The sequence below is a fragment of the Juglans regia genome, chromosome 10, assembly GCF_001411555.2.
Source record: "Juglans regia cultivar Chandler chromosome 10, Walnut 2.0, whole genome shotgun sequence".
Classification (NCBI taxonomy): Eukaryota; Viridiplantae; Streptophyta; class Magnoliopsida; order Fagales; family Juglandaceae; genus Juglans; species Juglans regia.
In genome coordinates this window covers 8,273,965-8,301,908 of record NC_049910.1, presented here as the reverse complement: position 1 = coordinate 8,301,908, position 27,944 = coordinate 8,273,965, and the positions used below count along the sequence as shown (strand labels likewise).

At 35.6% G+C, this 27,944-nt stretch overlaps 3 protein-coding genes across 3 annotated transcripts; 1 reads left to right on the top strand and 2 right to left on the bottom strand.

The window, feature by feature from the left end:
* Positions 1–3,102: 3,102 nt before the first annotated feature.
* On the bottom strand, positions 3,103–4,926 carry LOC108985188 (citrate-binding protein-like). Its single transcript, XM_018957380.2, has 2 exons — positions 4,652–4,926; positions 3,103–3,486 (listed from the first exon to the last, which is right to left on the bottom strand). The coding sequence occupies exons 1-2, from the start codon at positions 4,919–4,921 to the stop codon at positions 3,103–3,105; spliced, it is 654 nt and encodes a 217-aa protein (XP_018812925.1). The 5' UTR covers positions 4,922–4,926.
* A 10,976-nt stretch (positions 4,927–15,902) lies between these two features.
* Positions 15,903–19,005, top strand: LOC108987818 (probable mediator of RNA polymerase II transcription subunit 26c). The gene is made up of 9 exons (XM_018960842.2): positions 15,903–17,025; positions 17,126–17,194; positions 17,297–17,379; positions 17,513–17,586; positions 17,711–17,760; positions 17,875–17,908; positions 17,999–18,123; positions 18,403–18,490; positions 18,615–19,005. Exons 1-9 carry the CDS (start codon positions 16,618–16,620, stop codon positions 18,728–18,730), a joined length of 1,047 nt encoding a protein of 348 aa, XP_018816387.1. The 5' UTR covers positions 15,903–16,617; the 3' UTR covers positions 18,731–19,005.
* Positions 19,006–20,064: 1,059 nt separating this feature from the next.
* Positions 20,065–27,855, bottom strand: LOC108987817. Its single transcript, XM_018960837.2, has 3 exons — positions 27,330–27,855; positions 23,513–25,088; positions 20,065–22,408 (listed from the first exon to the last, which is right to left on the bottom strand). Exons 1-3 carry the CDS (start codon positions 27,691–27,693, stop codon positions 20,419–20,421), a joined length of 3,930 nt encoding a protein of 1,309 aa, XP_018816382.2. The 5' UTR covers positions 27,694–27,855; the 3' UTR covers positions 20,065–20,418.
* Between the last annotated feature and the right edge of the window lie 89 nt (positions 27,856–27,944).

Here is a 27,944-nt window from a genome sequence, read left to right as displayed (position 1 = left end):
TCGCAACCTAGTAGGTGGACACGAAGGGTTGAGCAAAGGTCATCATCGGATGACTCAACAGAGCCCCCAGAGATGGTTTTGGGTACTGAGTTACCTAAAATTAGCAATGGTCCAAATACAAGTGTTGAGAACAATGGTAATAAATATTGTTTTGGTGGAAATGGCCAGTAATACTTAATTAATTGCTCTCAGATTTTTTTACAATATTTAGTAAGACTTACCAGGTGGTTGGACAATGAACAATGTTGGTATGCATGCTTCTTTATTATTGTTAGTTCTATTCAATATTTATTGTTATGAGGTGGTTGGACAATTTGTGTCTGTTTTGTTTCAAAGCTGAGAACATTCTGCATGAAAATTAATTGTTTGTTTAGTTAGAAATAGCTATTAAAAAAAAGTTTATTATACGTTCAATATGCTTGTTTGTTTGGTGGGATTACTTTGTTAAAGGTTATCCTCAAACTTTGTAAGTATGCTTTAAAACCTCTTCCAACTGCATATCTTGTCTGGAATGGTTAAGAGAGTTGCTCATTGTATTGTATAAGATTAGTTATGATGCTGGTGATATTAAAACCCAACAACTTGAGACACCATGTATACTAGGTACAATGAAATGTTTGATAATTTTTTCTGGCATATTGATAGGTAGAGATTTAACTATCAATATGCATGTAAAGATAAAGAGATTTAATCCCAAGTTGTCATTTAAATAACTTGCCTAGTATTGGAAGAGACAAGTTTTGCATTATATTAAGAAAACTAATTGGGTAGCACAATTTCCATATTTGGTGGTGTGGAAGAAACAAAAATGGCATGAGGATTTAGTTTCCAGGGATTTTGTGCTTAGGTGGTAATTTCCACCATTTATTCCCCTGTTTTTTGACAACCTATATACTTGCATATGATATCATATATACTTGCATATACTTGGACAGGTCATCCATTTTGTGCTTAGGTATGTGCTTGAAAATGTAGTTTTCATATCATAGAGCTGAAAATAATTGTTTGAAGCATGTGTATTTTGCAGGTAGACATAAGCTGTCAAATGTTGATATCAGCCATTAGGAATTTTTTGATGCACCAATGAGCTTGCTGGATGCTAATATGGATTCACTCCCAGGTTTAAATTAATGTATAGCCATGTTAACAACAATTCCAATCAAATGCACATATTTTGAATGTGTTTAGTGCCAATAGATGTTTTTAGGAATTTTTGCAATTGCATGACAATTAGAAACCAGTTATAATGTATGATGTGAAAGTAAATGAAATGTTCACATTCTAGCTTATTTGTATGAAACTGGATGGCAATGTACATGTTGGTTATTGGTAAAATATATGGTGTTTGATTTATATTAAATCTAAAACAAAAGTCCTCAAATACAGGTTTGGCAGAGTAAAAAAATGAGAGGAATTTCAAAGATAAGTCTAATTTGATATTGGGAAAGCTGGAGATATATTCCTTGGTCTCGTACGTACATATTGATATTTAGAGTTCTTTCTTCTTGATATTCTTTATTTTTTCCTGGGTTAGTGCAGTGTAATTCAAGCTTAATCTAATTAGATCTTCTTACCACCAAGATGTTAAGAAATTAATAAACACTGCAAAGTATTGCAAAAATTAGTTGTAAAGGTCCTTTTTGCATCTATGTTTCTATAATTCCATGATTTATACAAAGAATCATCGATATGTATGAGAACCTCATCTTATATTTCTAAATAGACTTGAAGTACTGCTATATGCTAATATATGCTATTTCCCTAGCTCTTATTATATATAATATTGCTCCAAGCTTGTAATTTATTTTTGGCAAATTCATGAGTCACATAGATCAGTACGCACTGAGCTATTGGGTTCAATTAAATTAGATGCATCTACATCTATCTAATTTTCTGATCATGATCTTTAAATTAAAGAGGAATTTTTTATGATTGGTGATCATTATAAATTCATGAAACATATACTGGGGCAAAGAATCAATATAAATAAAATATAATTTATGATTGGTGGAGAATCAATATGCATAAGACAAATGATATACAGGGGAATTGCGGTAGAGGTTGTTTCAATTTAGAGTACCTATTGAATGATTTGCAAACGTACGTACCTGGGTGAAGAAAATGAATTGAAGCCAGCCAATCCAAATAAAAACCAATAAATTGTTGCAACGTTGCTGCATCAGTTAATCCAAAAACCCAATAATTTGCTCTCAGCGTTTGGAAAACCCATCGATCTAATTCTGCGAGTGGGTTCCTCTAATTTATTCACCGCATATCCATTAACCCACACAGCTGTAAATTTTAGCAAGCCGCGATGATATTTGGCATTTCCTGCGCCATACATGCTCACCGCATGTAAAACCCATATGAGATTAATTGCGGCATGGGAATCGAATTCACCGCATGTAGAATCAAAACAATTTGCGGGGATCTCGCTCTTTCACCGTATGGATCAGCACCAGCAATTGCGGTGAGGTAATTGAATTCACCGCATGTAGAAAAAAAAACAAATTGCGGGGATCTTGTTCTTTCACCGTATGTAAAATACCAGAAATTTCGACGTCTACAAATTCACCGCAAATGAGAACAAAACTTCTTACCGCCAGCCCCAAAATCGCCGAATTTTGGATTTTACAGCCCTGCAAAATCGCCGTAAATGACCCCAAATTTGCGACGCCTCTCACCGTAATTGCCCTTCTCCCAATTTGGCAAGGTGATTTTGCTGCGAGAAATGTTGGCCGAGTTAGGTGCAGCAATTGCGGCCGCCCAAGATTTATCACCGAAACTCCACTGAGCAGACGCTTTACTTTCGACCGATTAGCGAAGAGTGATTCTCGCAGTTTCTGAAAATTTGCTGCGAGAAAACATGGGAAATGCGGGGATTTCGCTCCCCGCGAGAAGGGAAAATTCCTGTAGTGACACAGCTTGCATGCATGCGCGCAGGAAAAGCAAGAGGATAATTTTATTAATGAAGGGAATATAACAATGATCATGATCATCTTCCAAGCTAGGCCCCGTAATAATTAAACATAGTACCCTTACAAACGTACTCGATCGAGAATTATATATTATTAAAAGGATGATCAGTCAAAAATACGCATGTCATTTTTTAAGAACTTTGATTCCCTTCCAACGGGACTCCATATAGAAAGAATCATCATTCTGTGCATAGACTCCACATTTGAAGTAATGAGATTTCCCCCCACGGCCACTTGCCTCGTACTTGAGAATTCCATCTATATACACCTTTACATTCGAGGCTTCAACGTCATGGATTACGTTTAGCCGAAACCATGTGTCGTAAATCTTGGGGACGAGGACCGGAGCCCTATAGTAAGAGAGCGAATCATTATATACTCTAAGCATTAGGGTTGTGGCATGGGGAGGGCTTGATCCAAACACTTGCATGACGCAGACGCCGGATGTACCACATGGCACGTACCCATATGCTTCGAATTGCCAAACACCAGAAGAATAATCATACCCCTGAAAGATAGTCATGATTAGTGACGACAACATTCATATATATATATATATATATATATCTCGGAGGAAACTAACTATGGATGGAAGATTGAACTTCGTACTTAAATTAAGTTATGTTTGTGCATGGGCGCCTAAATTTTAACCCCAATATTGCAGAAAGATAAAAGAAAATTAATTAGATTTTATGAGGAAAATCAAACTTCATGCCGGAAATATATAAGTGACTGTGATTGAGCCAGGAGATCATGAAAGGAAGGAACAGTACTACCGAGCAATTATATATAAAGAGAGTATAAATACAAAATGTTTACGCTTATGAGGATCTCTGTACGAGGTTTGGTGGGACTGTTTTTAGAGAGAGGTTTGTCTGAGGAGTACACCCATAGTTTGTGGACTCCATCCACAAAGCTGTACCGCTCTGTTACCGGCAAGTCATATGGCTTCTGGATATGAAAGTTGGATGTGTTCAGAGGGAGCTCCACGAAACCATGGGTTGGATCCGTTGGCCTCCCGGTTGCGGCCTTATCCGTGAATATCAGAAAAGTTAAAACTACAAGGGCAATGTAATGGAAATCTACACCCATGTTTTTTGTCTCTGAGAATTAAAGAGGGAGGTGTAGTACAATCTGATGAGCGAAATGATACAGATAGACAAGGGTATTTATAATTGATTTGGATCGATGTTGTTGTGGATGCATAGCAAATAGGTAACATGCAGCTTGTTATAATTTAGTTTTGTTTTATCTTCTGGCCTGGCCTCATGTGCATGTTGAGTAAGTCCTTTTGTTATATATACAGTGATAACAATAGCAAACAAGTTATATTTAAGTAGTTTTAAAAGTTCTAGAGGAGCATGGTTCTAGCGATCGAAGCCTAATCTTGAGCTTAATTCAAGCTGCATGCAGGCTCCTAATAATTAATGACAGGAGTTACATAGAATTCTTCTCAATTACCTTTTGGATATTTTCTTTCGTTTTCAAGGAAATTAAGAACACATGATGCAGTCCTAAGATTTCAGTATATATAAAGCAACATAATTAAATAATGCTTCCAACTTAATATATAAACTATATATATATATATATATATCTATATTATATATACACTTAATTATGGTTATCGATCGATCCTTATATATTTTTCTTTCCCCACTAGGAGTGCTTACTTGTACGCGGATCTCAGTGCGGGGATTCGTTTTGCTGGCAGGAGAGTGAGGCTTGTCTGTAGAATATACCCACAGTTTGTGAACTCCATTGGTGAAACTGTATCGATGATTTTCAGGTACGTCGTAGGGTTTTTGTACGACTAAATTTGATCGATTAAGCGGGAGGGAGATGAACCCTTTTGTGAGATCAATGGGTTTCGAGGCACAAGTATGGAAACTGATCATCAACTGAAAAAGGCAGCTGAATGGCAAAAGCATTAACAGAACCATCAAGGTCATTTTGGGGCCGGAGAGAAAATGTGTGCATGGAAAAGAATGGAGGAACGTGGTTGGTCTTTATAGTATTTTGGTTGGGAAGATGATTGGAATATTAATTAATATTGGTAGCTAGCTAGCTGGAAGGTGCTTGCTGAATAAATTTTGCATCTTCTGCATGGAAACGACAAGCATAATACCTACAAAAGATCACTAGAAGTTGTTACATTTTGTGGGTAAAACCAAAAAGATCGCTGCCATGATTTGTAACCCTTTAAGGGTAAAACCTAGAAGGTCACTAGCAACATATATAATTGTATCGTTATGAAGGGAAAACCTACATTATAGATCATCATCACTTGTACTATTTGTAACCTCTTGAAGTTACCCCCATATATATATATATATATATATATATATATATAGATATATAATTGGCCTGCTATAATTAGACTAGTCATTTAATGATTATTTCATGTTAAAATGAATCTGTTTTTATTACAAATAGTCGTTATCGTCATAAATAATCCGTCACAAATACTTGATTATCTTATAATTATATATATATATATATATTTGTTTCTGTTGGCCCCCAGGAAAATGCATGTGCTTCTTGTAATCGTATCGACTTTCCAAGGCTATACATCATTAATTATATATCTGTTTATCTTTATATATATAAAAAGTCTATAAAACAGAATTTTCTTGTTTTCTTGTTTCCATTTAACTTTCCGTTAAGCCTCCGTTTGTAATAATTTGTAAAGCCATTATGATAACTTTAAATAAGCAATAAAAACAGTGCACAAGAATAAATTAGCAATGAAATACAAACCGACACAAACAACTCTCCAAAAACCAAAATCTTTTCCTTCTTTATCTCTTCATCTTCTCTTTTTCTCTTTGTCTTTGTGAATCGTATCTGCAATCCCCTGATCTGCTGAACAGGTCCATGAACCTCACAAAAAACGCAATCTTGATAATAAGATCTTATAGCATGATAAGGCATGATAGTAGCAGAAAAGGCCTCTTTTCAAGAATTAGTCCATTGGGCGACCCTTCACTCAACGTAGTGCCAGTTCTTGATCAGTGGGTGGAAGAAGGCAATAAGGTCAAGGAGCTCGAGTTCCAGCGCATCGTCCGTGATCTCCAAGCTCACAGGCGGTACAAGCAAGCTCTCGAGGTGAGTTTTTTTTTTTTTTTTACAATGCTCTACATGTTTGGTTGAGAGAAAATGTAAGAAACAGATTCTGGGTCTGTGCCATTTCCCGATGGTAAATTCTCAGGATTTTCTCTGGCCGATGAGAAATTGTTGCAAAAGGAAAGAGAATCTGCGTGTTCTATGATATGTTGGTTTGATTTCATTAAATGGTGAAATGCTATTTTAATTAAGGCAAAGACTTGCATTACTCAAAGTTGAGAAGGCTCTCTATTTGGTTGTTGAGCAAAGGTGGGAAAAGAGAGGAATAGAAAAGGAACAAATGAGTTTCATATATTATGTGGGTTGGGTTTTGGCCTTTTGGGGCAACTGGGGAACTTCCCTATTGAGCTAATCAGTGGGTCTAGGTCAGACTAATTGACAAATATTGTTTTCTATGATATTTCTTTAAGCCACTGGACTGCTTTTTGGATGATGGGTTCATGAGTTGTAGTTGGGTTTTTAACTTGATAATTCGTGTTTGGGATTTAGAGAAGCAAGTGTTCATGAACTTGTTAAAAGGCAAGGCATAAAAAAATTGTATGGTGTTGGCTTGAACATCATTGAAAAGTCATTCTTGTGATTGGCATATCAGAATATAGTTCCTTCTGAAGTCAAATTAAGGCAAGAAATAACTTTTGCCCTCTCTAAGGTCTATTAGGGAAAGCTCATTTCTCTTTTTTTATCCCCATTCATGTCTGATTAGGAAATTCACTCACGACAGTATGATTTTCTATATAAACATATTTATTTAAGCTTGATATTGGTTTGTCAGAATTTATAAATAAAAATTAAAATAATATAGTTTAAACACTCATAGTAAAAAGAACTGTAGTTGATGATATTGTACAATTTTTGTAATGAAATTAGAAAAGTAGGAAAAAAACCAACAAAATAGATGTTTTTTAAATTCCCTTAGTACCTGCATACGACAGCTCTACAGAGCTTTATGGGTCAATAACCTGTTCGACGTCACTGTGTGCAAGGCGCTGTAAGTAATGTCGCTTCAGGGGAAAAAGAGATAGTATAAAAATAAACACCAATCATCAAATAAATCAGAAAATGTTACGAGATTTAGATTAACCGCATTTAGTATAAGCTCAAGATGCAAAAGTGCTCTAGCATCATTTACCAAACATCTCTCTTGTAGTTCGAGAGTTTCTTTAAAATCACTATAATTCTCCCACAATTGCTCTATCATTGGTGTGTTTGAAAATTTAACGTTCTTTTCGTATCTTTGGATGTCCATTATCATTGGAGATTCAATTTGACATGGTTTTTTCCAATTTCAATTTTCACGGCTCGCTCTTTCAACAGTCTAAGCCAATTTAAAGTGCAGACAGTCTTTTAAAGCCTCTGTGGTGGTTGAAGGTTATAATCCCCCAGCATTTCAGCTTGGGGGAAGTCTTGAAAGTAGATGTAGGGATACTTTTTCTTGTGATCAAAGCTTCAGAAAGTGGTAACTTGTCAACGTTCAAATGGAAGGTGACTGCCTTATTTTCATTGAAAGGGATTTGAGTGGACTCAGGAGCCCATGTGCATTAATGGGAATCTTGTATATTTTTTGGAAATGGGTTGTAAATACTTGTTACCTTGATGTGCAGAAGAGAATCAATTAAACTTTAGTTATTGGAAAATTGAGGGAACTGCATTTATCACTCATTTTCATGGATTTTTGTTTTTCTTTTCTATAATGCTTTCAAATAACATTTCTAATTTGTTTAAAAGTGTGCACCCATAAATGTAGGACACTGACAACTCCGGTGGAACTTATTGAATGCCTTAAATCCATTAGAGAGCATGCATTTTCTTCATCACCATTCCCTGTCATAATACTCTTGAGGACCACCTTACAGCAGATCTTCAGGCTAAAGTAGCCCAAGTAGTTTTTAGTTCCTTCTATTAGTTAGGACCACCTTTCCTTTTTGGAGTTATAGTCTAATGGTTACATTGTTATTTTTAAGTTGATCACTCAAACATTTGAAGATATGTTGTTGTATCTCGAATCTGAATGTTTAAAAGAGCTCCCTTCACCAGAAGAATTGAAGTATCGGTTTATTATCTCAACCAAACCTCCAAAAGAGTTTCTTCAAGCTAAGAGTAGCATGGAAAATATGGAGAAGTCACTCAAGGGAAAGGATTCTGATGAACAAGATGATGATACGGTGTGCCGAGAAAGAAAATTCACCACATAAGAACTTCATTCCTATCTGGTTTCCTGCCTATTAGGCTTTTAGTTATATAAATCTTGCTCAATTCAATTGCAGAGTGATAGTGATTCAAGTTAGCACAATTAGGATGATGAGGATCATGATGACTCTGATCTTGAGTCACATCCACCAGGTCGATGTTCATACAAGTGTCTAATTGCTATTAACGTTGGAAAACCAAAGGGTGGTCTAAAGGAGGCGTTAAAAGTTGAACTCAACATGTATTGGATTAAATGATATTTTATTTTGAACTAATGTTTTTATATTCTGCATTATGCCTTAAATTACTATGTAAAATTAATCATTTTTATAAAATATATATTATTTTTTTATAAATAATCATTTCATAAAATTAGACAAACGTTTACACGTTATTCTCGCCTAGTATAATATATATATATATATATATATATCGCTAGCAATATTTATTAGCGGCGGCGGAAAGCTAGCTGTACATGATATTATATATATATATATATATATGTATATATATATATATATGTATATGCCTAAAGCTAGCATGCATGCATTGGAATCTTCGGGTTAGGTAGAGACATGCATGGAGATTAGCTAGCAAATTAAGCAGCTAATTTATAATTAAGTAGAGATCACAAGCAAGCACGCTTCATTTTCCGTTGTGATAATATATAATATTTATAACTAGCGTCATGATCCATTATAACAAATATTCTGTACTATTCATACATGTTAATGCTGTGTTGATGATCTAATTAATTAATTAATTAATTGCTTAAGCCAATTAACCGCTATAAGTAGTTCACGTCTTTGATATAATATCCCTTATAGGTTGGCACTACTAATTGCATTGTGTGTTGATCCCTAGCTATGATGAGACATTTCAAAATGAAAAATATCGACTTACATGAATTCTTTTATAAGTACTTTATTTTAAATGGAGATCATCAGTTATATATGTAAATTAAAATCCATTTTTAATGCATTAATTGGGATTAATATATATTATGCTGGTGATTGTAATTAAAATGGATTGTGAAATATTATAAAAGAGTTGTAAGTCATGTATTATATATTCTCCTTTTAAAATAGACTGATAAGAGATGATCATGACTTATATAAGAGATCAGTGTTTGGGCATGATCATCAATGATGATCGAATTGATGATCGATATATTGAAGAAAAGATCGATGTGATCCTTTTGCGGAGAACTAGCTAGTTATTTGGTGCGTACGTAGGTAGTTATACTGCAAAGAAACATTATCGAATATGCTAATTTGTGGTCCTGAAACCATGGAGCGATTAATTAATTAATTATATATATATATATACACACACATAAATATATAAATTAAGAAAAGGTTGCTTGCAATTGTTTCATTTTGTGTGTCTGTCCCGTCACACTTTCCTTCGTCTTGTTGTGCGATTGTGCGATCAAGGTTTAAGCATGTTATACCTACTTATAAATTACTTATAAGATGTTGGTATAAGCATCTTATACCCACAAAAATAACCACGTCGTTGTCATTCATTCATGTAGGTCACACCACCGTCATAAACTCAATTATACTTACCCAAAAAATTTAGTCTGCGTTTGGTCGCAAGATTCAGTTGAGTACTTCAGTCTAATTTTAAGCTGACTCTAACATCCAAACATCCAAACATCCAACTTTCAAATTACTAAATTCATCTCAAATCAAAATCTCTTCACACATGGAATATATAACCTTTTTCAATTTAATACATTTTTATACATAAGACCCACAACCATTTTCAACTTCTCATAAAAAATACAGAACTCATCTTAACATTTAAACATACTTTAAATTCAGTTTAGATGGACCATACATAACTTTCTTTACTATTCAATTCACTACTATTCATAAAAAACTGAGCTCAACTTAACTTAACTAAACATTCAAATGCAGCGTACCCTAATTACCATCTAACCATTTGGATCTCAAAGATAGCAAGCAATTAATTATAAGGACGCGGTAATTGGGTTAAAACTTAAAAGTCATGATCCGTCGTCCCAGTGTCCTGCCTCTAATAATGAGCAAAATTAACATGATATAATTAATAATTAATGTGATGTCCGAGAGAACATATATATTCTAGCTAGCATTTTTATATCAGATCATCATGAGAGCCACAAAAGAAATGATCTGCAAAGTGATTATCAACATGCATGCATGCATGCCAATTAATGTGTTCATGATCGATTGATCATCGATGATTATCACGACAAACATTTTCGTGGGCATGAAGTAAAGCATCAGTTTCATGATCTGCACGCATTGCTAGCTTTTAACAGTACTGCTAGCTCTTTAATTTTTCCATCTTCATGATCAGTATAAACGAAATCGTTCTTTCAATATATATTCTTCATGATATATAATTTATTAATCTCTTTAATTTATTCCACAATCCGTATTAAATTATTTAGAAAATTTTTATTCATCATTCCAACACACCACACGTCATATTTTTTTTTTCTCTTATTAAATGTGTTGTATATAGATAATGAGTTGAATAATTTAATAAATTTAAAAAGAATAAATTCAAAAAAAATAAAAAAAAAATATAATGTGTGATGTGTTAGAATGATGAACAATAAAGTTCAATTATTTAATCCTTTTTAAAGAGTGCTTATCATGTATTCTCAAATTTAGGTGCTTAATAATTTCCAATCCAGGACCGCTTAATTTATCGATCTCCTTTTTTATCAGCTTAACAATAATTTTCTTTTCTTTTTCATAATTTTCTTCCTTGGAATCTTCTTTTCTTATTCCTTTGCCTAGAAGCAAGCTGCCTAGCTATATGTATGGTGGAGTAATTAATCCAGATCACTACGTACGTCAGGAACCCTAAATTGCATTGCTCTCACTGCATGCCATTAATACAACCCTAAGTTCCTAACTTTCTTGAAGTTTGGAATATTATTTAATTTGTTGGAATGGGACTTAAGTTAGTATGCTTAAGTTGCGTTTAGATGTTGAGCTGAGTAGAGATAAGTTGAATTTTTATGAATAGTAGTGAGTTAAGAATGTGTAGTGAATTTTATGAAGTTTACCTACGATAAATTTATATGTGTTTGGATGTTAAGATGAATTTAGATGTATTTATATAAAGTTGAAAAAAGTTATAGATCTCGCGTATAGATAGGTCTTGAGTTAAAAAATGTTATTGGTCCCACGTGTAAAGAGATATTGGGTTGAGTGATGTTTAATGATTTGAGAATTATGTGTTTAGAGGTTGCAATTGGGTTAGACTTAAATTTAAATTTAACTCAGATGAGCTCAACTGCTTCGGTGTTGGAAACGTAGACTTATGTGCAGTTTGAATAGTGAGATAAGATGAGATAATTTTAGATAAAATTTGAATAAAATATTATTATAATATTATTTTTTAATAATATTATTATTTCGAAATTAAAAAAATTGAGTTGTTTATTATATTTTATATACAAATTTTAAAAAAATTATAATAATTAAATAAGATAAGATAAGATAAAATAAAATGAGATAAAATATTTTCATTATTCAAACTGCTCTTAATCCCATCTCAATAATAATGCAATTACATCTTTCCAAAGTACCAAACGACATCAAAATCTTTAAGGATTAAGGTTGCGCTGGGATAGTTAAGATATTTTTAAATATTTTATGAATATTAATAATAAAATATTAAATAATAAATAATATCTGCGAATATCTCATAACATAAATCATATCGCTACCATATCATGTCCATATGCCTCTTCTTCTAGGTGGCCCGCTCAACACAAATGGCGGCGCCTATAAGTTGCTGCTAGAGCTAAAATTGGTCTCCTTCCATCAAATCAAGTTGCCATCTTTTTTGGGGTTTCGTGATTTTATTGTAAATTTCCTTTTACGCTTTCTTTTTTAACAAAAATATTTATAAATAAATTAATAGAGTATATTATACAAGTTTTAATAAGATGAGAATATCTTACAATCTTTCTAAAATTAACAGATGTATCATAAAAAAAATATATATATATATATAGAGTCAAAAGTTTGGCTCTCACACATTTACTATCAGAAAAGACTGCTTGAAGTGATTTTAATATAGTCTGATAAATAGATTATAAAGCTATGGCTAAAAGCTACACTAAGGGTTGTGTACTGCATCTTGTTGGTTTTGATTGGCTGGAAGAGACTTTCACGCTCACTTTCACTTGATTATTGGTTAGGAAAAGCAAGAACATATAGTAGCAACCGAAAATATTGTTGATTTGTCGGTGAAGGGCTGTCATTGGTGGTGGTGGTGCATACAAGACACTTGATCACACTTGGAGTGGAATGGTAATTATGATTTGGAAGATCTAATGCCTCTGATCCCGACGATGCCGCGCGTGGCAGCAGGAAGCTCTCCAAGGAGCAACAGCGTGTGAATTTCATGCTCGGCATAACCCGTGCGTGAGACGTACGCGCCACACTATTGGATGGATTTCTTCTACCTTTTGGTAGATCGGCATTTGGAGAGGTTGATGGTAGGGTGCGTGTCGATCCTAGATCGCCAAAAAGCAACAAATCGACATGTTTCGGTGCTAACGAGTTAAAACTAAAAAGTAAAACGGGAATAAACAAAGCTAAATGGAAGCTGGCGAGGGGAGGAGGTGGGTGGAGCCGAAGCTCCAACCCTCGCCCCTGGTGAGCAGAGGAGGCTCCGTGGTGAAGCGATGGAAGAGCTTTCGGCTAGAGAGAGAGCTTTCGGCCGGAGAGAGACCTCCTTATGGGCCTTTTGGTTGTGTTTTCTCTTCTTTTTCGTCTTATCAATATGCAAATTCAACTTCTCTATCCAACATTTATTGCGAGGGAAAGGTGAAGAAGTATGAAGTACTGAAATTGAATAAGAAACTAGAAAAGAGTATAGAATTAAATGTATCCTAGCTTCTAATACAATTCTCACTTTATTTTACGTGATAGTTCCAAGAACATTTCTAACAACTAAGTACTCACATTTCTCCATTCAAACTGTATGGAAATAATCTCTAGGTTGGCATAGTCTTCTACATGTCAACTGAAAATGTAAGTCCGCATTTGTGCATCATGACAAAATACCAATATATGCCCTCCAAAAAATGCAGTACTTCAATGACATTAGTACAAATCACGGCTCTATATTTTATTATTGAAGTAGTAGTTCGGCTTGCAGTCGATCTCCATATATATAGAGGTGGGTCATGTTGCATGAATGATGAAGGGAGGTCCCTCCACCACTGCCCTATAGTCTATGGCTCTTCAGGACTGTTATCATTCCCTGAATCCCTTTCTCAAGGAACCCTACTCCTTCATGCACCATTCTCTATCTTTAATTTGGGTTTGAACCCTTTTTATCTGCTTAGATTTTAATGTTATTTGTTTATATAAAATTTTTAAAGATTTAATCACACGTAATAGAGATGTCAACAAAAACATGTAACACCAAAGAAAAATAAAACATATGATTGAAATTTCTCATTGCAATATGTCCTAAAATTAGGCATGGACAGTGGAGGTGCCTGCTGGCTGCTACCCAACCCATCTCATGTTGGGCTAGACTAGATGATTGGGGAAGATTAGAAGTTTTATTTGGACTGCAACAGGCAGTAACATTCTTTGCCCACTAGCTTGATAATAACTTGTCTGCCTAGACTGCATTGTTTTTCTTTTTCTCTCTTCCTCTCTCATTTCTAGTTAGTTGTGATCACTGATCTAATTTTTCACTTCTTTTCTTTATGAGTATTGCTACATGTAGTCGTAGAATGCGCAAACGTCGTGCAGTCGTTTTGAAAAATAGTGAGGTCCATTATTAAAAAATAATTTTTTTTATGTGGATCCCGTATATATTCAATTTTTTTAAAGTGATTGCATGATGCTTGCTGTAATGTAACTTATAGTAATAGAGGAAGACAAATGGAAAAGACTGTTTGTTAATGGATATTGGAATAGATGAACATTGTAGAAGATGATAGAAATGGATAGTTGATAAAAGTAGAATCACGGTGCTGTTCTAGGTACACCATCCTCCAGATAATTTCCCTCAGGACAATTGTTCAAAATATTCATGTCCTCACACACATTCCAGACCTTCCCTAGATTCTCTGCCAGTAACTAACTTGGTTCACGTATGCCTTACATGTGTCCAGCTACAACTGTAAATAAAATGACAAACTAGTAAAATGATAAAATGCATAACAATGGACTATTATGCAAACATTGTGTTTCATTACTTCATTTTTTCAGATACCGTGGCCCATGATCTCCTCCAAACTTCAGCCCAATTTTCTTCTTTTTGGTTCATTTCCATGGGTTTCATAACATTTACGCACTTACGACTGCAACTATAATTTTTCATTCTTTCTATCCACTCGGGTAGCCACCTAGAGTCGTAGAACCATGCACCAACATTAATTGTGACACACGTACAATACATCTCGATGTAACACATTAACGTGATGAAAATAGGGAACTACGTTAGTCTTATATAGATCCACGACTACTCCAAGCTTGTAGGTCTCAAATCTGATATGATCAAATATGAGAATAACCTTGCATGTCAAAGAGATTAGATATGATCAATGACCAATTAAAATATCTGATCTTGATCATATCTAATCTTGTCAAAGATCAAATCTACTACTTGAGGTTTTGTGAGTAAGATTGTTGTAGGGTCTTGATATGGGCAATATGGCTCCAGACGATGGGTTGGGCAGTCTGCCCACCCATTAGGTACAGGTAGAGTCGAGTTAGAGATAGCTATAAATTCAGTATTTCATCTCATCTATTATTATAATTTTTTTAAATTTTTACATAAAATATAATAAATAATTCAATTTTTTAAAGTTTAATCGATTAAAACCATCTTATCTCATCTCTAAATGCAAGTCAACTCTTAAAACTACCAACAACCTCATTAATTAAATCCATTTCTCATTAAATATTGTGTAGTTGTTTATTATATTAGATTTAACAACTTATAATGGACAAAGTCATTTTTTATTTTTTATTTTATTTTTGCTATACCCGATATGTTTAACATGTTTATTATAATTTAAAAAAAATTAAAATACTAATTATTTTTTAACATATAAAAGACTTCCATATTAATGATGTATTAAGTATATAAAAAACGAGACTTTTAATTAAATTTTTTTAATAGATAGATATCGTAATAGAAAATATTTAAAACTTTATAAGATTACGCATGCATTGTATTGAGATCCCTTCTAAATTGGATCGTTCAATTTAAATGTGGGAAAATACGAAAATAAAAGCTAGTGGAATTAGGTATACATTACCTAAAGGTTTATACAACACCACCAAACAATGTAATTAATTGTAAAGAGGAAGATGAATGATTAGTTTGGATTTTATAGATGAGATGGAATGGTTTTAAATAAAAAATAAAGTTAAAAGAAATATTATTTGAATATTATTATTTTAAAATTTAAAAAAATTAAATTAAGATTTAAAAAAGTTAATTTAAGATTTGAAAAAATTGAATAATTATTATATTTTATATAAAAATTTTAAAAAATTATAATTATAAGATAAGTACTTTCAAACCGAAATGAAATCGGAATATTTACAGGCGAGAAATCCGGACCGATCACCGAGTCCCTGACATTGGATATTGGACAGTCGGAGCACACATTCACATTCACATTCACATCAATATTCCAGCAACGATGCTAAAGTAAAACCCCCATAATTCATTCCCCTACCTCTCCCTCCCTCCTTTTCCCAACCACTGCATCTTCTAAGAAGATGACGCACAGAGAGACAGAGCCACAAACCCACGGGTTCATGGCTGCTTCGCCGGTCAACGCGAACTAAAACAATTCATAAAAACAAAACGAAAAGATAAAAACTTTAGTCTTGAAATATACCCCCACTAGTCTTTAAAGAAAATCCTTGAACAGTTCGATCCGAAAACCAAAGGAAACCGAGAAAGAGAAAAAAAAATAGGGATAATAAAAGGAACAGAGATCACTTTGTTCTGCCATCCCTTACCCATCCCCAAAATTCCAGTTCTGCTTTTTCCTTCTTCTCAGATCTGTGTGTTCCTTTCGTTTTGTCCGAATGGGGATTTCGATGATTCGTCTCTCGGATGTATGTACGCACGTTTTCTTACGTTAGCTCCTTTGTCAGGCACGGTTTATTGTCTTCGAGGTACGACCTCGTCTTAGTCCAGATCCGGTGGTGCAAACGCTCACGATTCCGATCTCCGAAACCGCTCAGAAAATACGATAGATTACCCATTTGGAGCTGAACCTTGTTTTCTTTTCTATCGAATATAACTCATCGGCATCGCGACTACGATGGCGACGATGGATTTAGATGATTTCCGGGAAGTTCTGGAGAGCTGTGGGGTTGACGTGTGGACGTTCATAGACACTGCCATAACGGTGGCGTCTTCGGACTACGGCGACGAGCTCAAGCACCGTAGGGACGGGATCGTGGAACGGCTTTACGCGGCGACCTCGCCGGGGCAGCCTCGGTGCCGAAACTGCGACGACGTAGACAACCTGCGGCCTAATAATCGTCGCGAGGCGAAGGCTCCGGCGGGGAAGGATAGTAGCGGCCACGAAGGGAAAGGAGGGTCACCGATGACGCCGCAGTCCGTAGAAGGCGAGGACGTCGGAGATTTGGATCCCTACGGTGGTTTGTTCGATGACGAGCAGACAAAAATTCTGGAAATTAAGGAGCACCTCGAAGATCCTGACCAGGTTTTTTCCCTTTCTTTCTATTAAGTGTTTCGTTTATATTTCAGTTTTACCTTTCTGAGTTTGATTTTCTCTTTGGTTTGGATTCGCTTCCGTGAGTCAGTCTGATGATTCTTTGGTTGAATTGCTTCAAAGTCTAGCAGATATGGATATAACATTTCAGGCACTCAAGGTAAATTATGCTACCAGATTTTTCTTGGTATTTTTAAATTAATCTCTTCGAATTATAACATTTATCTAATATTTATTCATCTGTTGTTATTTTGAATTATAGGAGACTGATATAGGAAGGCATGTGAATCGATTGCGAAAGCATTCATCAAGCGATGTCCGGAGATTGGTGAAGCTTTTAGTCAGGTTTTGAACGACCAAAATTTAAGAGAAATATGTACAAATGTTCTTATTTTTTTCGTTTCTAATCTTGCACATGATAGTGCAAGTGTTGGAGAAAGTTGCTCAAGATTTATTGCGATGATTTTGTTTTGGTCAGGAAGTGGAAGGATATTGTGGATGAATGGGTGAAGTTGAATCAACCTGGGGAACAGACTTCCTCTGCTCTAATGGGTAACATTTTACTCTTCACCTAGTTTTATTTAATTTTCCCTTCTTGGAAAAGATTTGGGGGTCCTTGAAATGCAAATTGTGCTTTACAAATTATGTTAAAAATGGTAATCGATGTTGTTGGCAGAGGATGGTGAATCGCCCCCGAGGAAAATTCCCCAAAATGGTCATCACCAGGTGGAAGAAACCATTTTTTGCTTTCATTTCTAGCTAACTTTCTTTGCCTGGGAAAAAAATACAGTTATAATTTTCTGTCGTGTTTTAACTTTCTGATATTCTCTTCCTTTGTAGGTTCCTGATTTTGGATACTCTCCCAATCCACACAGTGAGTCATAGAATCAGATTCAAAGTTCCAACTTTTGGTCTTTGTTGTGTGTTCTTGATTGGATTTTGTTAATCTGTCTTGCCTGAACAGATGGGAGTTCTGGGTCGGACAAGAATAACTCAGAATCAGAGCCTAAGCCGAAAGTGATTCCTCGGAAGGAAGCTCCTCTTAGACCAGCCCAATCCACAACTCTATCTGCGTCTGCACATCAAAATGTATGGATACCAACTTAGAGTTTCTAGCTCTATGTTTGGTTGATGAAAAGTGGGAGATAGAGAATAATTTTTCGAAGCATTTATGCTTCCAGAATATGAGAAACCAAACTCAATTGTATCAAATTTTGGTTCAATTGAGTGGGAGGTGTAAGTTTTCTCATCATGCCCCATTAACAATATGGAGTTTGGAGATAATACTCCTGCTATTCTCTTTCGGGCCAATCAAATGTATTATAAGAAGATTTAACTCAATTCAAATCACTTCATTGATTGATGCAGAGACAAAGGGAGGAAAAGGATTTTGACTCAGAAAGACTGGCTTCCGCAAGAAAACGGCTTCAAGAGAATTACAAAGAAGCTCAAAATGGTTTTGATTATTGCCTTTTGTTTCTATAATTTTGCTGCATTCCATGTTTTTTGTAGTTCTTATTTTTGGCTTATGCTGATGCTGTGACTGCTGTCTGTGCTTGTGTGTTCTACTTATTGTGAAGCCAAAAAGCAAAGAACGATTCAGGTGATGGACATCCATGACATTCCAAAACCCAAGAATACCTTCTTTGCAAAGAACAGAGGTGGAGGTGGTGGTTCTCACGGGAGGCGCTGGTGACTGGATATGTCATACTTGTATTTACAATGGAGTACCTGAGGCAGAGGCCAGGAAGTTCCAAAACTGGTGTTGGTCTCTCGTCTGTTTTTTGAACTTAAAGAAACAAAAGCAAGAACACTTTTCTTCAATTACTTAATCCATGACAAAAGAACAAATTGCATATTTGGGAAGTAGAAAATGTCTCCCCCCCCCCCCCGGTTTCCCTTTAATTTGGGTTGGGGAAGAGGATGTGAACAGAGTGAAAAATGAATCAACTTTTGTTATGGTGGTGTTCATGTGGAGTGCTACAGTGATGCCAATCTTGTGAGCCAATTGCCCTCTAAAAGTTATGGCGGTGGGGCTGCTGGCCTTGTTAATGGCGGTTTGTGTTGGAGGTGCTTTTTCATCAATTATACTCTTTAGCATCCAAGTTAGAAAATAAGGCTCCGTCGGATTAGGAAAGGAGTATTTTATCTCATTATTATAATTTTATTAAATTTTTATATAAAATATAATTTCATTTTTTTAAATCTCAATTAAATTTTTTTAAATTTTAAAATAATAATAATATTAAAAAATTATATTTAAATAATTTTTTTTTTATTTTTATCTTTAATTTAAAATTATCTCATCTACCAGCCCTAAATCATCGTCTAGGATTGGAGCTTCCGAGAAATTGAAATTTAAGGGTGAGTTTGGATCTTAAATTCATCTCAATTTATCTCAACTCATTATTACAATTTTTTCAAATTTCAACACAAAATATAATAAATAATTCAACTTTTTCAAATTCTAAAATAATAATAATATTAAAAAATAATATTTTAACAATATTTTATCATCTCAACTCAACTCAACTCAATTCAACTTAACTCTCTTTAACATCCAAACACAACCTAAAAGTCAAAATGAAAAAGGATTGCTGGCTTAGGTGGGGATGGTTGAAAATTGAATTGTGTAAATTAATGTCTTTATTTTCAGGCTTTGATCTCTTAGCATTTTATGTGGAAGAGGAACCGATTAAATTTTTTAAAAATAAATTATAGGTTATCTTTAAAATATAAATGAAGCGATACTTTTATCTATCATGAAATAAGTGTTTTTCACGTGACAATAGATGTCCATTTGGCAGGTTGCTACAATCTTTGGGATGTTAACTTTTATTAAGGAATAGAAACGGTAAACAATTAAGCTTAATGCATGACAAAACAAGTTTAGAGTAGACGAAAAAATAAATTTAATCATCTACGTTCAATACTAGAACAAGGATATATATATATATTTATCACAAATTTTGCTTATAAAACACCAATAAGATGCCATAGAAATAGTGAGATGAACTTTGCTTCGCAATGGATGCAATCCAAATTGCTAATCAGCATAAAATATAAATATAATGTTAGCATGTTCTGTGCCTTGGTAATAATATACTTTCTCTAATATCACTGTCACCCGTAACCATCAGTTGGATTTAAGCCAAAACATACATTATTGGTAGTGCCAATGATCTCGTATCCTACCTCTGAGGCTCTAACCTCAATACAATAGTATTTTTTTCCTTTAAAAAAAAATCTACAAAAAATGAATGATGCATGATTATAACTCATTACCACCTGTTTCTAATAAAGCTTTCTCACTAGCCCGGAAGTCCCATTTCCAGCATTCAACCTGAGATCCCCCGGATGCATCACATCTTGTTTTTGAACCCTTCAGCCCCGCACCCTTGATTCATCTGATTTCTTCAGGCTACCCAATATTCCATCAATCAGCTTGTCCTTGTTAGCCTCAACTGGGTCAGCAACAAATGAAAAAGTCTTTTGAGCTCTTTGCCTCCGTACAGAGTTTCCTGTACAAGTTTCACTGCCGGTTCCAATAGCGGATGAACCAGATGGCTTTGAACCGTTTGTTGAACAATCAACAATGCCATCAACATTTTCTAACTCGTTCTTTCTATTGTCACCTTCCTTAGTGCTGTACCAGGAATCTAGAATTCGCACTAGGGAGCTATCTTCCTCGTTCATTCTCTTCCCATGCTTTTCACCTCCAGCTAATAAAGAGGTCTCCCCTTCTGAATCAGAAAAGTCATCATCAGAGATGGAAGGTTCATAATCAGGATATTTTTGCCTCTCTGTTTGTTCTATAGTTTTCTTCCTTGACACTGATTCCATTTCATTTTGTGTAGAACTTGTATCAGCAACAGGCCCTAATTCTTCCCATGGAGGGTCAAAATCATCATTCTTCTTTGTTGAATCAGACAATTCACTATCTGAATTAGCAACTGAATGACTAGCACTATTTTCTTGACTATCAGGAAGGGCAATTTCTAGGCCTGAACTACTTGAGGCTTCACTAGAGGGAAAAATCTGAGTGGAGACTATTTTCACCCCAGGTATTATCTGTAACAGGGATACCAAACTTTGATGCCCAAGCTTCTGTAAATCAAGAGGATAACCATGCCTCTCAAGGAAAGTTTTTCTGAAGGAGCGCATATTAAACCCATTTGGATAATTCTTTAATATCTCATTCACGAGCTTCTGACAATCAGCTAACATATCACTTCTAGATCTGATTGATTCCATTTCATTTTTTGTAGAACTTGAATCAGCAACAGGCCCGAATTCTTCCCATGGAGACTCAAAATCATCATTCTTCTTTGTTGAATCAGACAATTCACTATCTGAATTGGACTCTGAATGACTAGCACTATTTTCTTGACTATCAGGAAGGGCAATTTCTAGGCCTGAACTACTTGAGGCTTCACTAGAGGGAAAAATCTGAGTGGAGACTATTTTCACCCCAGGCATTATCTGTAACAGGGATACCAAACTTTGATGCCCAAGCTTCTGTAAATCAAGAGGATAACCATGCCTCTCAAGGAAAGTTTTTCTGAAGGAGCCCATATTAAACCCATTTGGATAATTCTTTAATATCTCATTCACGAGCTTCTGACAATCAGCTAATATATCACTTCTAGATCTGACTGATTCCATTTCATTTTTAGTAGAACTTGTATCAGCAACAGGCCCTAATTCTTCCCATGGAGACTCAAAATCATCATTCTTCTTTGTTGAATCAGACAAGTCACTATCTGAATTGGCAACTGAAGGACTAGCACTACTTTCTTGACTATCAGGAAGGGCAATTTCTAGGCCTGAACTACTTAAGGCTTCACTAGAGGGAAAAATCTGAGTGGAGACTATTTTCACCCCAGGCATTATCTGTAACAGGGATACCAAACTTTGATGCCCAAGCTTCTGTAAATCAAGAGGATAACCATGCCTCTCAAGGAAAGTTTTTCTAAAGGAGCCCATATTAAACCCATTTGGATAATTCTTTAATATCTCATTCACGAGCTTCTGACAATCAGCTAATATATCACTTCTAGATCTGACTGAAGGTTTCTTGTGAACAGCAGGTGGAGAAACTCCAGTATGAGGAATATTTTGATATTTTATTTCTCCATGTTCTGCTGTCGGTAATGTTGTGCCCAGAAAGATAGAGCTCAACCCATTTGAACCGCGAGCTTGAACCAAAGAGCCAACCGGCCGAGTGAGTTTGAAAGGTGATGTCTGTGAGGGGCATTCTTCCATCCATTTCATTTCTGATATTAATAAATCTACCAAATGGAGGACGTCACTTTCACTCAGAGATCTAAGAGCTGGAGGCCCTTCCTTTCTCAGATTTTGTGCCATCTGTTCCCTGAAAAGAATTGCACATAGCAGAATAATATTAGCATATGCTTCTGATTCCAAGTGCTAAGTTTAAGACAATCACTCAGCTTAAACATCAGCAAAAGTTGTCAGATCACAGCAATAAAGGCATCAACAGGGTTAGAGAGATTTCAGGTTTAAAAAGTTTTTCTTTTAATGACGTGGAACTTTACCAATGTAGGGACCTTTGGACCCACCCCTAAGAAGTAAATCCTGGTACAAGATCACATCTGCCAGAACCGTATATCAGGTAATTTGGGGGAAACCCTAGTGTGGAAACGAACCCAAGATTTCTGAGTCTACAACTCATCCCAAGCCCGCCTTTTGACCATAAGGCTGCAGCCTGATGGGTATATCAATTAGTTTTTATTTGCATTTGAATCATGAAGTGGAAGAACTGCAGAAAAGTTGCAGATGTTCTCTTAATAAAAAGCCAGAAAATGATCAATGAAAACTCTCCCAACCTTGTGGTACTCAGACTGGAGTTATAAACCTTCTGCTAAATTTCATTCCATCTAATGTAGTTCACAAAACATGTGTATGCAAGATTTGACGTGGTTCCTCTCCATGATAAATTCTGATGACCAAAAGCAAAAAAAAAAAATTATTAAGAGCTGTTTGGATAGTGAGATGAGATGAGATGGTTTTAGATGAAAGTCGAAAATTGAATAAAATATTGTTATAATATTATTTTATTATTTTTTTGGGATTTGAAAAAGTTGAATTGTTTATTATATTTTGTGTGAGAATTTGAAAAAGTTGTAATGATGAGTTGAGATGGGAAGGGATGGGTTGAGAGTGTTTCTCAATCCAAATGACTCAGACAAAAACCTATCCGACAAGTTTCCAACCACTAAACTTGAAATCTAAGCTTAAAAAACATCGAAAAGCCATAGCATAAAATAAGTTGCAAATAATTCTCACAGAACCCAGTATCCGATATGTTTAGTCAGATATTACATCAATGATAAGAAAATAAGGAACAGAACCAAGTATTTACACCACACGAGCATAAGCCAGATAAAAGGATATCACCAGCAGCATCAGAAAGAAAACAGCATAAAAGATAGAAAATCAAGAAAATGCATAAAACCTGTTCCTTGACTGGGAGACAATAACTGAACCATTGACTGTGCCCAGAAAAGATTCCATGTCACTCCAAAAAGAATCCATAGAAAATAAGCTATGCTTTTCAGAACAACTATTTATCTGCTCCAGTTTATTTTTTGATAAGTTCTGCTCCACTTTATTTTTTGATAAGTTCTGCTCCAGTTTATCTCTGGGTTGATCATTTAATATATCAGAATTTGGGTTACTTCTCCAAAATTTACACCAATATACCATCTGGTTGAAGAAACCTGGACCTGTGCTTGAGTTATTACCATAAGCTTCAGAAACTGTAGCAGTTTTGCTGTCTATAGCCGACCCATTGTTGGCAGAAGAATATGGCACCTGACATATTGGTTTAGCATCCAGGCTTGTTGAGTTCACACATTTGTCCTCAGCTTTTGCCATTTTTGAGCCATTAACAGTGGAACCATATTCAGCAGTTTCATGACCTTTTTTCTCAGACATAACACCAGAAGTAGAACATTTTTCTAGATTGCTTTGAATTTTATTCATGGGACCACCATCAATTCTGCCAAAACATTTTCTCCAAACTCTCTTTAAAAAACCCACTGCAGATGCAGAATCTAGTTCCACCACTGGAGGCAAATGATGGTTCTTCACCTGTTCAACACCCTTCTCCTCATGTGGAGAGTGCTGTTGCACCTCCTCAACATTTAATTCAGGGGATGAAGGCACTGCTGACTTCTCATCCATCACTCCTGTAACAGATCTGCCAAGTGCAGAAGGTCCTTGAATTTTTTTAGGAGGCCCCTTCACATTCAACTCGGGGGATGGAGACAATGATGGCTTCCCATTTACACCTCCAGCAACAGATCCTAGCTCACCATTTGACTTTGAAGTTGCAGAGAAGTCTTGGACTGCGTTATTACTTGCAAGTTCTGGGAACAAAGCTGGATTGGACTGAAATGGTTCAGGGGTTTTAGAGGTGATACCACGTACAACAAATTGACCATCACGTTCAGACTGAAGCTTTAAAATGTGTGGCATTGATAGAAGAAAGACGGAAAACTTTTTATACCCATAAAAGTCTCTGTCTATGTTCAAAGTATTTCCCAACTTGGAACGAAGTTCTGTAATGGAAATTCCTTCAGGATGACTATTCAATATACAGCGAATCAGCTTTGTCATTATCTTTGGAACAGGACGAGGCTTAGAATCAGGACTAGGTTCAGGCAAGTCCTCAGCTCGTGAGGCTGGTTGCTCAGTAACTGAGAAGGGATCTTCAAGAGGCACCTTAGAGTGGCCATACCAAGAACCATAGGGACCATCTGGGGGTTGATTAAAATGCTTCCCAGTCGGGGTTTCCCCTCTAATCAATGAAGGCCAATGCCACATGATACTTGCAGCACTACAAAGAACACCAGGTGTACTTTCAGGACTTGCAAGCAATATATTGTAGTTGTTCATTCTTAACCTGTGTAAAATGCTAGCAAAGTCCCTGTCACCAGAAATTAAAAAGAGATGTGCTGGTGGAGGATTTTGAGAAACCCAATACATAAGATCTACAAGAAGAGACCTATCAGCACTGTTCTTTCCACCTGCAACCAAGTATATAATGATATCCAAAAAACGTTAAAATTGAACTGAAACTTATGATCGAACAACAGTGTATCATCTGCTCATCTACTAAACAATGTACATGAAATGTTAAAACTTAACTGAGAGAAAAGATTTGGAAAGAACAATCAGTTGTAAGGGAAATTGAATGATTTGAATATACGTAAGCTTTTCAATTGTTGACCAGAAGAAATGAGTGTATAATTACAGAGTCCTAAATATATTATACCGCTATAATATTACAGTAAGTGATGTATTGAATATCATTCAGATTTCAAGATCCAACATACAAATTGATGTTAGTGAATATTCATGTTCTTGGTGAAGTCTCCATGTCCAGATAAATATAGAGAAAATAGAAAGGAAAAATGAAGTTCATTTCAGTTCATGTAGAGAGAGAGAAAAAAATCTGAGAACATCATGCTCTCATTCAGATCTTATCTTTTGATAAGTATTAACAAATGCTGCTTAAAATTCTGAAGGAAACTTAGCTTCCAATTAGGGCAGCAGCAACAAAACCTTCAAAAATTTGCCGCTGAAGAGAAAAACCTTAAGACTCATTATATGTTTGTTCATTCTTCAACGGTTTCACAAACACTTCTACAGTACCCACAGGAGTGTAGGCGTGACAGAATTCACGGAAGCCAAGTAGCGTCAACACGAGTTTGTTTATGACTTTATCGCCATATGGATAAATCTGGAACTCTAATGTGAGCAAGAGTTCTTCGAAGCGCAACAACTTAAGATGTGCATCAATTGCTTCAGATATGAGTTGTCTCACATCTTGGCTTCTCAAACAATCAAAACTTTTGAAGAACTATGTTCAAAAGCACATGATCTAGAAGCCCAGATTTTTAGAAAGAAAGGGAAGAAGGAAGAGGGTAAGGCTGGAACGTTTGCTACGATTGCAATGGTGGAGACAAACAAAGCCAATGAAGCACATGTATTGCTGAAACTGAAAGCGCAGGCAAAAGGAAAAGAGAAGGAAAAAGTTGAATAAAAATATTATAAAATTAAAATATTGTTAGAATATTATTTTTGTTTTGGGATTTGAAAAAGTTAAATTGTTTTTTGTGTTTTGTTTAGAAGTTTTACTTCTTATAAGTAAGAAAAATTTATTAATCCTCATAATTATGCAAAGCCCAAGTACAGAGGTAGTATACAAAAGAAATATACCTAATTATAGCCTACTAGCAAAGAAAGAAGCATACAAGTCCTTAAATTTGTTTGGAAGTTTAGAAAAGTTATAATGATTAGGTAATGATAGATGAAAACGTTGAAGATCTGAAATTGAAAAGTAACTGTGTTTCATTGGTGTTTGGATGTTGAGATGAGATGCTCTCATCTTATCTCAACATCCAAATGGCGCCTAAACCTTTGAAAAAAAATCTATTGGTTCTTTGTTCAGTCAGTGAACTACTATTTCATGCAATCTTGATAAGACAAATCTTAAAAGCATATACTGCTCAATCAAGTTTTACGAATTTGGAAATTGCAGCCCTCTGCCTCACAAACAAATTGAAGACTTTTACCATCAAACTCAATCTCACGGTCAATGGATCAGCAATGACAGCATTGTCAGCACCACCGAGATCATAAATAAAATCCTTCATCCCAATGCACCAACCAAAATTGATCAATTTATCATTTAAGAGATTAACTCAGCCACCTACAATATCTGATATTTTTGGGATAAAAAAACAGCATACTTCACTTCAGCATTTCTTTTCCTAAATAAAATAACTTCAACGGGTTAGCCATTTAACTGATAAAAAATTCAATATTATTCCACACAATTCAACTTAATTACTTCAAAGTTCAAACAACAATCACTAACAGTCCATATTATTAAACTTAAATATGTTCACTAGCTACCGATCCAAAATGTGTAAAAACATCCCCTATGCCAGATAATTAAGGCCTTGTTTGGTTGTTAAACTCTTCTGAATTCAACTTAGTTCACTCTAATTTTAAGTCTAACATTCAAATACTCAATTCTTAAATTACTAAACTCATCTCAACTTAAAACCCCTTTACACTTGGTACCGCAACCTTTTTCATCTTCCAATAAATACATCTAAATTCATCTTAACATCCAAATACATTTAAACTCATCTTAAGTAAATCTCACCAAACTCGCTCTACCATCTCAACTCACTACTATTAATAAAAAACTAAACTCAGCTCAACATCGAAAAGCAGCCTAAATGAAAAGCACGAACCGTTAGGGATGTGAGTGATATTGATCCCAGTCGAGGACAACGCCTCCTGCTTCGCTCTCGAGAGCTGGAAAACGTCACCAAACGCCGTGATGGTAACGGGCCCCTTTATCCCACTGGCCCGAACCGCCGCGGTTATGGAGTGGGCGACCTTGAAGACGTTCACACCACTGGGCAAATTGCAATTCTCGAAGTCCCACCACACCGAAACTCTCACATTCCGGGACTCCTCGTCGTGGCGTCTCCCCGGATGTATGGAATGGGACGCGTAATGCGAAGAGGATGAGAAATGAGAGATTTTGACAAGTAGTGGAGAAGAATAAGAGGTGAAGAAGAGGAGGGTTCTTGGAGAGAGTGGGGGTCTCATGGTGGTGGGAGGGATGGGAGTAACGGCAAGAGGTAGGGCTGGGGCTTATAATTGGGGTTTCGGGTGTTGGTTGAGGAAGAAAGTCTGTCATTGCATGGTGGCTTCGGAGATTCGAGGAGGGAATTAGGGTTTAAGACGGGGCGCGTGCGGAGAAGCAGGAGATGCCAGTGCCAGATAGAGGTCTCCCTAAAACCCTAGCCCACGTGAGAATCAGGTGCGGTGTCTGTGAATTTTGGGTCCTAATTGGGCCC